General features: G+C 43.7%; 2 protein-coding genes across 3 annotated transcripts in view; both read left to right on the top strand.

Annotated features, from left to right (window-relative positions):
- LOC131235407 (kinesin-like protein KIN-14B) overlaps nt 1-4880 on the top strand; it is a 60312-nt gene extending 55432 nt beyond the window's left edge. Inside the window, exons 21-23 of one of the 2 annotated variants that reach the window (XM_058232586.1) lie at nt 2499-2639; nt 2744-2902; nt 4221-4880. In XM_058232586.1, the coding sequence (XP_058088569.1) occupies nt 2499-2639; nt 2744-2902; nt 4221-4676 (756 nt within the window). In that variant the 3' untranslated portion in view covers nt 4677-4880. Of the gene's footprint in view, nt 1-2498; nt 2640-2743; nt 2903-4220 lie in introns of those variants that run through there. The other variant, XM_058232590.1, reaches the window with a different exon arrangement.
- Nucleotides 4881-9284: 4404 nt separating this feature from the next.
- Nucleotides 9285-10857, top strand: LOC131235398 (uncharacterized). Its single transcript, XM_058232576.1, has one exon. The coding sequence runs from the start codon at nt 9377-9379 to the stop codon at nt 10736-10738; it is 1362 nt and encodes a 453-aa protein (XP_058088559.1). The 5' UTR covers nt 9285-9376; the 3' UTR covers nt 10739-10857.
- The last annotated feature ends 4124 nt before the right edge of the window (nt 10858-14981 follow it).

Below are 14981 nucleotides of genomic sequence, written 5' to 3'. Positions count from 1 at the left end.
TTAGGGATGTGAGTCTCGGAGAAGCTGTGTGGGCATCCACATGAACGGATCTAATGCAATCTTCAGAAATAGCAGAGGATACGTGACGTCCGGAGGAGATCGAAGAGTTGTCATCATGAAGGCTTTCGGGAAGTGGAATGGAGGCATGTTGCGTGGCTGCCTCTCCTTCGTCGGATCCTCCAATCGTAGGAGGGTCGTAGATTTCGATCCACCTGTTGCTAACTCCGGAAGGCGCCCGAACTTCTCTCCCACGGAATGAGAACCGTCAGCAATACGGAATGAGAGAGGTCTCGGGGAGCTGCCATGTGGCTCGGAGGACGACATCATTCTATCATGACAGACTGCGGTAGCAGGCGATTTGAAAGCACCCTACTTCGGTGCTCCGCCGGTACATGGAGACAGTGCTCCATCTTCTCTGTTGTGTTCCTGGAATTGCTTCGGTGAGAAGCGGCCGATGTCTCTGGCACTCCAAACATCACCCCACCTGAGATGATTGGAATGAGGATCTTCCTTTTGGACCGGAAGTAATACTTTTCGATTATCCGCCTTAACATGTATGTGGTCGGGAAGGGGGGTTCCTTTCTTCCTTCGGACTCTAGCTCTGATAACGCCAAGCGCTACCCCTAGCTGAGTTTTTGAATCCATTTCCAGAATAAAACCCAGAGTGGATGCTGCCGATATAAGGAATTCGTCATACCAAAATTCCAACGGAACATCCCATATGAGAACCCATATATTTTCTTTACCGAAAATGGAAAATTCCTCCCATGGCATGATATTAGCAATCGGACCGGATTTGTGAATATTCCCCACTGTCGAAAGAAAATCGCGGGTAAGGCCTGGACATACTTTAACTCAAAGAGCATTAGAACTGATGGGTTTAAGATCGGAATTCCCGTATTGAAATCCAGTTTTTTCTTTGATCCAGTCCCTGATGATGGGAATAGACGCTCCCTCATTCGTGATGATGACTGCGGAATTGGCCAGTTGTGCTCTGTTTTTCTCAAACTTAACTTGATCTATAGTAAGGGTGCCGACTGATACATCTTCTCCATCTGCTTTGGCAGACTGCTGAGACGAGTTGAAGATGGGTTCCTCTAACGTTGGAGAAGAAGAGGAAGGATCTTTGGGGGTGCTATTACCGTTTACTAGAGCATCTTTGAAGGAGTGGCATGGAGCAGGAACATAGATAGTACCGGCTGTAGTGGGAGTAGAGTTTTGCTGTTGGGAATTCGCAATGGGGTTAGGCTTAGGAGCTGAGTGTCTACGGATGGGAGGATTGGGAAGTGTTTCAGGGCCATATCTAGCTCTTTGGACTAATAGTTTCCTGCCATCGAAGCTATCGCCATGGAGCATATCCACCGCTCTTGCCAACTCTATTTCGCTACTCATGCGGATTAACACGAAACCACGATATTTGCCGCTATTTCTATCTCTGGGCATTACCACATCCATGACTGCACCCGCTCGGCCGAATACTTTTTCAAGATTAATGGGATACCATCCTTGCGGGTAGCCTTTAATGAAAATGGTAGGATAATGGGCATATTTACTGCGACTATTACCTGCCGGGACCTGATTACGTCTTCTAGGCAGAACCTTAGTCCACTCCCCTTCCTCATGATCAATCGGGAGGTGTCGATTACTGGGCAGTTTTTCCTTGCCATTAGCTCTGGTGGTGCTGGTTGTCATAATATTCTCATGCTATTAGCTATTTTTAGGTGCCAGAGGTGATATTGGAGTGAGATTCCTAAGTGGGACTGAAACCTTGGTTGAAAGTTCTTGTAAGGTGTGGAGTATCTGATTCTAGTACGAAATAAATTGCAATAGATGTGCAAATGTCAAGTGAATGCATGTTAATCTATGACAAATGCCACGTAATCATTACTTATTTGCTAATTTATTTCACATAAACAATTACATCCTTGACAACATTGATTTAGTGGGCATGATGTTTTGGGTTTTTCATCTGGAGAGCAAAGGCATTTCTTGCATCCTTCTGGATGATATTTGGACTTCCAGTACCTCCATATCTTGAATAGTATGAACTATTTTCGTTTGTCATGATTGCCTCATTTCATAAACTGGGAAACTTGAAAGATAGTTTGAGTCTGAATACTGACCATGATCAAAGGTCCAGCCGTTATTGTTATTGATGTTTGACCAAATAAGTTTGATGGCTAGAGGAACTTGTTATGAAGGTTATAGCTTATGAACCCTTGTTGTCATTTAAGAAATGATCTGCAAAGTTGCTTTAACGGTCAATCAACGATCCTAAGCTAGATGAAAGTGCCATCTTCGCCTTTTGGTTTGGATCCCCATTTTGTTGAGTTTCCAACTTTGGTTTGGAAATTTTAGATAATTGCTTCAACAATTCTGCAGACTGTGACAAGCATGTGTTTCTATCATTCTAAGGTTATGTTCCACATGTTTCTGGATATTATCTTATTTTGCCCAACTTGAGTAGGGACCTTATTTCTTTTTTACATTGTGATAAGATTTTGCAACAAATGCGAAGTGATATTGCCTTGCTGACAAAAGAAGAAGGTGGTTCACCTATCCGCAATCCTTCTACTGCAGCTGAAGATGCACGGCTGGCATCTCTCATATCCCTTGATGGCATCTTGAAACAAGTCAAGGTCTGCTGCTCTTTAACTCAATATTTGAATCTATCTTCATTAAATGGCAGGATTAATGTTCAAGTGAATGTCTGAAAACTTCACCCATTTCTTTATGTTCACAGGATATAATGAGGCAAGTATCTCAAGACTCACTGACCAAAACCAAGAAGAGAACATTGCTTGCCTCTCTTGATGAACTCTCGGAACGGATGCCTTCACTTCTAGGCATTGACCATCCATGTGCCCAGAGGCAGATAGCAGATGCTCGAACTGCAGTAGAGGTATGTTCCCTTTTCTTTTAAGAGCAACGAAACGTTTTGTTAAGAGAGCGCCGAGATGGCACAAGAACCAATTACAACTGAAGCAAAAAAGGAAAAATTACAATCTTCTAAAGATTTGATATAAGAAACTTCGCTTTGGAGGCGACCTCCTCTGTCTTGAAGGACTCATACTTAGCAATACATCGCTGATACCTAGAATTTCTGATACTACCAATGTTATCGGTATCGCTAGTGTTATCAGTATCGCCGAGCTAGAGATAAGGATAATAACAGGAATATTTTGATAATATCGGGGATATTTCGAACAATGCCCTCACTGCATCTTAGAACAACTATTGTGCACTACCTGCAAACGGGATTTTGTGAACCATTGAAGTCTAGAGGATGCAGCGCTAAACAAGGTCGGTGAACACAATCAAACTTACGCAGATGTCGATATGAAATTACAGTTGTAGTTTGTCATGGGAACTTACACAGTCTATAATTAACAACAGGTTATTTATTCATTTATTTATTTTTGTGCACCCATCCCTCTGTATTCATGACTAATTAGAGCTGAAACTGATATGTGTGAACATGGTTTTTTTTTAAAAAAAACTTCAATTTTGCAATTGGCAAAATCCAAAAAGTCGATAGCTGTGAACCCCTGTAGGTAGCCACTGTTTGTTCGCTCATTCTTCTTATATATATATATATATATATAATGACTTTATTGAATAAAAACAAATGAGTTTTGCATTCAAGGGTCTGAGATTGCATTAGAATAGCCACTCTTGACATTAGCATAGGCCACACTTTTGCTTTGGTTCATACTTTCGACCTTTCAGAAGCTTGGCCCTGGCTGGGGGTGCAACTCGGGCGGGTTGGGTTGAATTGAGGGTCATCCTGAGCCTGACCTCAAGAGGAACCAATCTGCAACCCGACCAGATCCGAATTCCAACCCAAGGTGACCAAGCTGACAATGACCCAACTTCCTCTGTACTTGATCCAACTTGACCTGACAAAAGTATGCATGATAAGTATTCCTAACCCGACCTAACCTGACCCAAGGACATTGACAATCCAACCTAACCTGACCCAAACTCAGGTTGGGTCATTCGGGTTCGGGTCAAGCCGAGCCCAAGTCGAGTGGTCCTAGCCTTGGTGCATCTCCGGCTCAATTAGATTTTCTAAAAAGTTTTTGGGAACTGAGCAGCATATCTTTCTCCATTTAGTCGCAGAAACTCTTTTGGCATGGTGACAGAGATGTAACACTTTTGATACTGTTCAGTACTCATTGGCATCAGTCCTAATTTGCCACTGTGTGATGAACATGCAGGCTGTTCCTGAAAAAGAGGATCCTATGCAAGTGGAAGGGCGAACTCTCCAACAATCCACAGATTGGGCATCTGGTGGGGAGACTGAAGTGGCGCAGTGGAATGTGCTGCAGTTCAACACAGGTTCGACTACTCCGTTCATCATCAAATGCGGAGCAAACTCCAATTCTGAGCTGGTCATCAAAGCAGACACACGAGTGCAGGAACCGAAAGGGGGTGAGATCATACGGGTTGTTCCGAGGCCACATGTCCTTGCCAACATGAGCTTGGAGGAGATGAAGCAGGTGTTTAGCCAGCTCCCTGAGGCTCTAAGCTTGTTGGCTCTGGCAAGGACTGCTGATGGGACACGGGCCCGGTACTCAAGGCTATACAGGACTTTGGCAATGAAAGTGCCATCGCTGCGGGATGTCATTGGCGAGCTCGAAAAAGGGGGAGCACTGAAAGATGTGAGATCATGAATGTAGTGGGTATTTTGGTAAATAGCCATGCATGTTGTTTTGTAAAACAGGTTTTTTCTTTCTCCAATGTATCAGGGGGGTTTGTTGATATTGTTTTTCCAATGTATCTGTATTTTGTCTTTACAGGGTTACGTTCCCATTACTTCAAGGTGATGCACCCACCCATTTCAATGATGAATTGACAGATATACCCCTTATGATTCACTTTTTGACAGTTGCGAATGTTTTGCTATTGGATATGAGTGATGCTCTTGTTACGTTCAGGTGTGATGATTTCGAGTATTAAGAATAACACAAGCCCTTTATTTAATGTGCGGTTATCAAGACGGGCAACCTTTGGAAACCTAAAGAGGTCTGCTGCAAATATTCCATGCATGATCTGCACAATTCAGATCGTGGGGCCTGGTGTGGACTCGGCATAGTTTGGAAATTGGACTGATTGCATGTCTTTGACAGCTAGAGGGTTGATGGTATATGAAAAGAGGTCCATGGAACGCTGCTGCATTGATGTCCATGTTCACCTGTTTTGAGGAATGTATTCAATCAGCTTTATTATCTTTTGTTGTGGGCCTGGATAAAAAAAAGCGGCTTTATCTCTGCAGAACCTTGATTGTGACGCAGTGCAATTCCCTTGAGTCATCTTCCTTTCATATGCTGCTTAGGGTGAATGCTTTGTCTCCATCAGTCAAATCTCCCCCAGGATTGAGAATTCATTGTGAAGGAATCCGAGGAGGCAGGTATGATTTGTAACTTTCACTATTCTACTGAGAAACATTCTCATGAAAATCTATACTCTGATGTTGCTTGATTTCATGACAGGAAATGCTACGGCGAGCTGCATTCGTCAAGAAAAGAACTCCATATCCGATCATGTCCGCCTAAGCAAACACTGCTACTGGAGGTTTCACACACGCATGCACGGATAATGGTGAGGCCCACAGAGCTCAACCTCATGGGAAGTTCCCATGATTTGGACCTCATAATACCATTTACCAATATATTTATATATTTATCTCTGGCCAAAATGGATTCCATTGGCATGACTAGCATTTTTCCCATGCGTGCAAATCCGTTAGAAATTTGGTAACTCATTCATGATTTTCTTTAACTTTTGATTTTTTGCCAAGGAAATGATAACTTCTGGGCCTTTATTGATATACGCCCACACCTAACTTTTCTATTTCTACCTTGGGGATTGAACATGGTTGAAAGACTGGCACTTTGGATCCACACGTTCGGCTCTGATTGGAGTTGCGACTTGCTGTAGTCGGGGTGTCCTGAGGGGTAAATAGTGTCAAACCGAATCGGGTTTCACAGAGTCCGAGTCAATTCATCTCAGTCGCACCCAACTGAGTCCGAGACAAATAACAGCACTGTGTTAGTTCAATTCCCGAAAGGAGAAATGGGCGTTCTAAAACGCTTTGGCTAATTTGATCCAACGAAGGAAATGCATTGCACGTCACACGACGGGTCCCATTCTTGAACCTTTTCTTGGGAGAGAACCGATGACATACACACAAGGTACAACAGCTTGTGGTACCATACCATCTTTACCGCCAACATGTGTGGGATGTCAGTGCTATGAAAGTGGCAGGACCCACAATGAGATCCCTTGGCAAAAAGCCCAGGCCATCCACTCATCAGGTGGGCCACACTGCTGGAAGCAATGGAAAATGATTGTCTGACTCAACATACAGGTGTGGACCCACCAAGTCGCCACATTTTACCGTGTCTTAGTCATCCATACGGTTTATTTGGTAGGCTACATGCATTTTTATTTTTTATTTTTGAATGTGAATGGCGGGCTAAAGCATTCATATGCACCACGAGGTCGGTAGTGTGTTGACGTGGCAAAGTTCCGTGGGCTTACAATAATGTACGAGTCATATCCACACCCTCCATCCATTTTTCCAGACCATTTTAGGGCATAAACCCAAAAATGAGTCAGATCCAAAGCTCAGGTCGACCACAACACAGAAAAGAGTGGGGACAATAACATCCACCACTAAAACCTTCCTACGGTCCACCATAATGTTTATTTGCAATCCAATTTATTCATAAGTGTACGGTGACCTGGATTTAAGGAAAAAACACCAATTCCAGCTTGATCTAAAACTTCTTGGCACACAACAAGATTTAAATTGTGGACGTTCAATCTTCAGCACTTGAGCTTTGTATCTAACTCATTTTACGGCTCATGCCCCAAAATGATCTAGAAAAATGGATGGATGGTCATGGTGGGTACCACAGAACTTTGCCACGTCAACGCAGTGTCGACCTCGGTGCAAGTCCCCGAAGAGACGGTTGGATATAAAATGGTCGGCGTTAGGACTTAGGAGGTGGTCCCGAAAAGTAACTGCAGCAAGCATATGCCGAAGGCAGTTGCTCGAGTGTACTTCTACATGGCATCTGCCTCACACGCCAGCAAAAAATCAGAGACGCTTATTAGGGAAATCGAGACTGTATATTTATACCATGTCTAAAACTTGGGCCAATTTGATCATGAGGTGGGACACTGAATCTACGTAGAATATGGATCGTTGGTCAATTTCTGTTCACGGCTCAGATCTTGCACATGCACTCCTTTCCAGCATCCATCTGCTGCAGTAGCTAACTATCATAGCGCTATCATAGCCCTAATTTTTTCTATTTCACGTAATTTTTTACCATATATGCAACCATCCATCCGCTTTTCTTTTTTCTTTTTTTAATCCAAACAAACCTATCTTAATAATATAGACTTTTACCTGTATGGCTAAATCAATAAAGATAAAAATACTTCTAATTTTTTAACTACTTTTACCTAAAAGCTAGAAATAATACCTCTACCTTTTCAACTACTTTTACCCGAAAGCTAGAAGTATTTTCGTCCAAAACCTCTTCTGTACCTGAAAAATCTAATTTCGTAATATAAATTTCCGACCGTTCAGGGGAAAAAAAAAAACCGCATGAAAGATAAATGTCTACCGTGCTAATTTTTTCTACTGCCGGTATGACGACTTGTTTAATACTCTGGCATAGCGTGATGGTTGATACTCATGCACAAATAATGGGAGAGGATTGGGTGTTACCCAGGTAACACCCGTGAGGCAAGCCTTGATAATATGTTACATATCAATGCTCTACATAAGTATTTCCAGCCCATTTAAGAAAGTGGTCCCAAAATTTAATCAGATCCAAATCTCAGGTGGATTACACCACAGGAAATAGTAATGATTAAACATTCGCCATTAAAAACTGTCAAGGGACCACTGAAACAAAAGTCTATGACATTATCTTCCATATAATTCATGAATAAGGTGAGACAAACTTGAATGGAGTGAAAATATTAATTTTAATGGCCATTGACTACTGGAGATTTTGATCTGCCTAAATTTTGGAACAAACTTACGAAATGAAATGAGCTCAGAAAAAGGATGGAGATATTCATGGCCCCACACGGCTAGAATAACACCCGGTAATAGCAAATCCACTCCCACAAATAATTGTACACGTGCAATACTCACGTTAGACTGTTTCAAAAAATATAAAAATTAAAAAAATGTTACCGTTCCAATAATAAGACCCACTTAGATGGGGTATGTTTAGGCGAACCCAATTTCTTTGTTTCAAAACCATTCATTTGATGTCCACCCATCATCTAACGGCCTATGCAGAGTGGGGGCCACCATTAGCTGAGGTAGATTCTACTTAGACGGGGTATACAACTCCTGTGTACCGTCAGGGCAGGGCTCTGTGGGGCCCACCGTGATGTAAGTGTTTTATCCACGCCGTTCATCACTTTTCTCGTATCATTTTAAGGTATAACCTTAAAATTAAGCAGGTCCACAGCTCCAGTCGACCATACCAAAGGAAGCTGCAGTTATAATGACATCCACCGTTGAAACCTTTCTAACAGCTACCGTGATGTTTTTTTAACCATCTAACCTATTCATAAGGTCATGTAGATGTGTGGATGAAGTGAAAAAACAAATATCAGCTTATCCGAAGCTTCTCCAGCTCACAAGAGGTTTTTAATGGTGGATGTTCAATCCCCACTTTGTAGTCCACTTAAGCCCTCTACCTTCTCAGATTTTGGCTCATACCTTAAAATGATTTGATAAAAACGACAAACGGCGTGGATAAAACACTTACATCACGGTGGGCCCCACAGCGCCCTGTCTAGACGGGGGTTGGACGCAAGCCGTGCGTATGGCAGTGTATCGAAGTTCCTTACCCTTTCAGGCCAACTGATCTAGCTGACAAGGGACTCGGGTCTCGCACCCGGCGGCACGTGTGACGAGCGAGTCTAGTTGGATTTCACGCTCACGAGTGACAGATGGCAGGCAGTGTCCGACTTAAAGAACACAGGTGCAACAGAGGATCTGACCTCTTTGAGCGAAAAACTTTATGCTCCGGCGGAGTATGATAGATGATACGCAGTCACTCAGAACTGGTACCCGATATGCGTTACCTTGCCGATTAGATGATATACAATGGGCGGTCAAATTCAACAGCTGAAATGGACGGCCTTAAAAAATAAGTTTTATTGTATGCCACGTGAGCAAATGCAAGTGCCTGCGTATCATCCATCACACTCTCTCAAATAACTCCTTTAAAATTACGCCTGTGAGAGACTGACTTTCCTCCACCATTTTCTCCTCTCACAGGGGGGAGAGAGAGAGATTGAGAGAGAGAGAGAGAGAGAGAGAGGAAAGGAAATGGAGAAGATCAGCAGCCGAGCTGAAGCAGAACGCTCACTCGGCGTGGCCGAGAAGCTTCTCACGGCCAGAGATCTCATCGGCAGTAAGAACTTCGCCCTACGGGCACACCAGTCCGACCCCACCCTCAACGGCGCAGATCAGATCCTCGCCATCATCGACGTTCTCCTCGCCTCCCAGAAGCGCATAAACAACCACATGGACTGGTACGCCATCCTCCAACTCGATCCCCATTCTGTTCCTGACCTCGCGGATGCCATGAAAACGCAATACCACAAGCTCATCCGCCTCTTACATCCTGACAAGAACCGATCTATCGGCGCTGACAACGCCTTCAAGCTCGTTGTCGATGCTTGGGCCGTCCTGTCGGACCCTGCCAGACGGGCCCTCTACGATAAGGAGCTGAACATTGCGTCGAATTCGACCTCCAGTGGTTTGAAGAATTCAAGGCGGTACCAAACACGAAAGGCTTCTGCACAAGACCCAGATGCTAGATTCTGGACCTCGTGCCCGTACTGTTGTAATCTCTATGAATATGCAAAGGAGTACGAGAACTGTAGGCTCCGATGTCAGAAATGCCAACGTGGGTTCCATGCGGAGCCAATTCCGAAACTTCCGCCCATCGTGCCTGGAATGGAAGCCTATTACTGTTCTTGGGGTTTCTTCCCTTTGGGCATTTGGGGCCCCAATTCAAGCTTAGGGTTTGAAGGATTCCCTTCTTTTATGCCTAATTTGGGAAGCGGGCAGAACATGGGTTTTCCTTCTTGGAAGCCTTTCTTTCCAATGTTCCCCGGTGGATCTCAGCTGGGGGAAATGTGGAATGCGACTGCAGCAAATAAGACGGCGGGCCCACAAGGGGGTTCATTGAACAATCCAGATTGGATTGAGGAATCAGCTGGGGAGAGTAGGAAGAAGACGAGGAATGTACCGCCCCCAAAGGTGAATATGGACGCTGGCGAACCTTTACTTGCAGTGCCCATCAGCATGCGGCCCCCAAAGAAGAAAAAAGCAGTGAAGAAAGCTAAGAAGCAAACAGTCAGGAAGGTGAAATCTGAGAAGCTAGGAGAAGTGCCGGCCCAAGAACCAGTGTGGGAACCGGTTGGTGGTGATGAAACGAACGTAGAAACACAAAATCATGTAGAAGACCCTGCAATGGGTGTTGGCAGTTCTGAGGGACTTGGGGAATCTCAAGCTGCAACTGAGAAAGCTGGGGAACCCGAGAAAGTTGGGGAACCGGTGCCGCCGCAAGATGTTAGTGTGGAACCAGATCCTGTAGATATTCCTAGTCTACTGAAGCTTTTAGGCGTGAAGGATGAAGAAATGGACATGACATTCAGTGACATGGGTGCTTGGGAAAAGTAGAACACCCCTTCATGTCGTTATGTTTATTGGGTTTGGAGAGAACCCAAGTTTTTGTTGTAACACGGTGCTTTGTACTCGAAGTTTTAATTTAATGTATGACCTGCAGCAATGAGATCTGAGCTCACATGTGTGGTCTTTTTCTATATGAGTAGTTGTTTTGTGGCTAGAAGGATCATAGATCAACATTTAAGAACTCCATGAGCATCTCAAAATCATTGATGGGAAGGCAGGGCCAACATGGTGAGTTTTGAAACTGCTAGCTATTTACTGTAATTTTTAGTTGAACCTGGGAGAGATTGGTGAGTCAAGTTTTTTACACAAAGTCTGAGTTTTGTTGACAAAAGGTCGGTCCACCAGCCATCCCAGGTGAGTATGCTGAGTTTTGATCAAAATCTTAGTTTTCGAACAATTGATTGATGTTATTCTTGATGTATGTATATATGACCACAACCATTCCTTGTTATGGTAGCTCATTTACTTTGAAACCTGATTCTAACTTGAATTTTGTTTTAGTTTTTTGAAATTATTAATTCATGACCCTTACCATGCTTATATGAATTTGTGACGGTTAATACAAGGTGCATGATTATTTGTTGCATTTGTGCTTCTTGGATATTCTGAAGCCATCTCGCAAGCATACTCATCCTAATGTCACGGTCTATTTGTTTTGTGCAGCTAGAATAATGCATGGTGCAACAATGCCCAGAAAATACAAATTAGAGGATAAGGCCTCATAATTATTTTTTTGTCTCCTTCGACTTCAAAGGAAGCTGGCGAGTGCGTGTACAAACAAACAAAACGCAACCAACCTCCCCACACCAACCGAACACCTGATATGTTTTATACGCCTTCAAATCTTTAGAACTTCACTTGCGACTTATTTCACCATTCTGCTTTCATTACAAAATGAGAATTATAGTGACCGTTTTTTTTTTTTTGGTGGGGGGGTTGGGGGTAATTTTCGTTACTTTCAACTTGATTTTTTTGTGAGAAAGTTCCAAAAAAACCTTTACTGGTAAGAAAACTAAGACTCTGTTTTCTTTTGTTCTTTCTTTGTTTCTTTCTTTCTTTTGAAGGGTAATGATTTTATTATAAAAGAAGAATAAAGGACAGAGCCAAGTCGGAATCCATCAACGATCTTTTGGCAGGGCTTGGGAAGGAATACTTGCTGCTTTCAAAGCCTATAAAAAGACGAATCTTTAGTACCTGCACCCCCTCTCCCATAAGACTTGCCTCATCCCAATTCAACAGATAAAACTTCTGCTTCTCTTATGCTCCCTGCCATAAAAAATCACGCTTTAGCCTCTCCAACCTGTCTAGCATGTGGATGTGTAGGGGAAGGTCTCCACCAAGGTCTTAATCAACAACGGGTGGCCCCGGCTTGTGAAGACAGGGAAGGTCTCTACCAAGGTCTTAATCAACAACGGGCGACCCTGGCTTATGAAGACACCAATGGTTGAATCCTCTAATTGTTGGAATGTGACAGAGAATTCATAATTGAGCTAAAAATTCTGAAAATGATAGAGATCTGCGGAGTCAAAAAGTTAACATTTGAAATGGTTGATATCAATAAATTATTTCACCCTCTACTCAAATATTTTTTTGGGGTATACTCTCGTCCAATTCTTTGCAATTTGGGTGTTGAGATCTCACCAACTTGATAATCGACTTGCACCATCCCTTCTGCTCTTTTTCTTGCCTCTAGAAGAAGAACCCACCCCATGGTTAATAGAAGACACGATACTTTTTTAGTTCTCTCCTCCCTTCTGCTGCTTTGTGTATCTGTCTCTAATTGGTTACCTAAGCCTTCTGGTTTCCCCTTTCTTCCACAAATTGAAACAGGACAATAAAGTCTTCCTCGCAATCCCTGAAGGAAACTCTGACCATCTTACTGATGTGCCCAATTGCCTCCTTGATCCAACATATATCCCTAGCCATATATATGACCTGCTTACCCCCGAATAGGTGAAGCAATCTCATTCAGGGCTATCTTCTTAACACTCCTAGCCTTCTCGCATCTAGCCATTCAGAAACATCTCCTGCATTTCCAGGACTCTCCAATAATCTGATCTCCATGATTAATTCTGCTTCCTTGGCCTTTCACTTCCAAACCTTGATTGTACAACGTCATAGGTCTCGCGATAGGGAGTTCCTTCTCTCGAACTTGCCTTCCTCTGAGCTTGGGTGAAGATGACCAAGGAAGCATGTGCTCTTGAAGCCACACAGGATCCTTCCTCATCTCTTTGCTGGTGAGCTCCAGACCAGGAAGTCTATCAAGGGGGAGAGACTTGTTGCCCGTTTCAAATAAAGGAGGTCTTGCACATGCTCGGACTATAAGAGACTCATCCACACAAATTTCGTAGCAGGTTAGTTCCACACAAGCAAATTCAGTTGCATGTGACTGGGACGTGTCACCAGGTCCGGGTTGTATTTTGCTCTCTGCACTGTCAATCTCCTTCCTTCAAATCAACTATCAGTCAACGTAGCAGCTGCCAGGCTCACCTCCTCTACCCTCTCCATTCTCACAAAAGCAAACCTACGTATTACAGCAGACCCCCTCATCCAAGGTGTGAGCACCTCCTTCACCTTCCCATTTCTATCAAAGATCTTGAGAAGATGCATTTCCAACCACTTCTTTGGAAAGTTCTCAATGTACAAGGTTGGGAGTTCTACCAAAGCACGGTTCTCTCAACCAGCTATACTCACTCCTGCTGATTTCCCCTTCCTCTTGGCCTGAACCCGACTCCCTCTCGTACCACTATCCCCTTTTTTCTGAAAGATTCTCACAACTATCACCATTGCCAGTAGTTTCCAGAATCCCTTGTCGCCGTTAAAAACATGCATTTGTCATCGTCTCAAGTTCCCTGTGTTGTTCATCTCAACCTCTCATTCGGTGTTGAACAGCTAAGGCCCTGTTTGGACGCATGAAATACGGTGGCTTAATCGGTATTAGGAGGGATGAAATTTGCTAATCCATGATGTGACGGCTTCAGAGCTGTTTGGATGGCCGACGTCTCTCCACGTCTTAAGAGGGACTGGCGTGTGCAGTGGAGTCGGTGGAATGTGAAATCCCACCGAGAAACGCCCTATCGCGAGGTAGAATTCATCAAGCAAGAAGAAACGAAGCTTTCTCCGGTGCCGTGTGAAACAATAGCCAATGTATCAAAATCTCTCCCATTCTCCCTCTTTTTATTTCTGCTCTGTTGGAGTATCTTCTCTACGCGATCAGCTCTTCTCAACAGAAGTGAAATCTTTTTGTACAAAAAGGCGACAGAAAGCTAAATACATTTATAATTTTACAAAATTCTCCAATGGCTCTTTTCCCTCATTGCCATTTTTCAGGTCCTTTTCGCCTTTCAAATCCATGGCTCAGGATAGTACCATGAAAGGCTCGGAGCCTGTTCTTCTTCAAAGAAATTGCAATGCTCATCTCCTCCAGTTAGGAGATTATTCTCTTCCATCTTCATCATCTGATGATACGCCTTTTGGGTGTTTGAAGCAATGCGAGGATGGTTCAAGAATTGAAGATAATTGATTGAAGAATGGGAAGAAGATGCACAGTCGAATCTGAGAATCGACGGAACAGGATGTTCATTTGGATGAAGAATTTCACAGGAGATAGCACTGTGTGGGACGTTATCTTCGTTTAAGATCGCGCTCGAATCATTGTCCGACGATCCATCTTTGAAGTCGCTAAACATCATGAGCCCGCCAACACAATGCTCATGGCTCTGATCAATATCGTCCTCCATCTTGCTCTGTTCCAATACCCTGCTTTTGGATTCAGATCGAATGATTTCCTGTTTCTCACGGCAGCCGTTCTCTACGTTCTTCACTCCGGAGAAAGCTTTGTCTTCTTCTTGCTCCCTGGTCGCCTGGAAACACGAGACATGCGTGAGAGATCTAAGCCGCTCATCATGCAGTCCTGTCTGTGCGCAATGATCATCAAGTGGACCACAGTTATAAACGGAATCACAATTTCTGTGAACAGACCATTCATCCCAATGCCGATACCATGCAATCAACGGCTCGGATCTCCACATTGGGTGAAGATGGAGGATGCATGTGACGGCACTATGTGAAATCCACTTCAATCCAATGGGTAATCCAAACAAACCCATATGGGATAACACATCGGATGATTGCAATCTCATGAAACCCAAACAGGGCATGTGTTGTGCATGGGATAAATGAGAACACGCAATGCAGCCGACCATCCACTGCAACTCATAAATGCAGTGGC

This window comes from Magnolia sinica, chromosome 2 (genome assembly GCF_029962835.1).
Source record: "Magnolia sinica isolate HGM2019 chromosome 2, MsV1, whole genome shotgun sequence".
In the NCBI taxonomy this organism is placed as follows: Eukaryota; Viridiplantae; Streptophyta; class Magnoliopsida; order Magnoliales; family Magnoliaceae; genus Magnolia; species Magnolia sinica.
The sequence above is the reverse complement of the archived record's forward strand: the minus strand, read 5'-3'. Positions and strand labels throughout refer to the sequence as shown.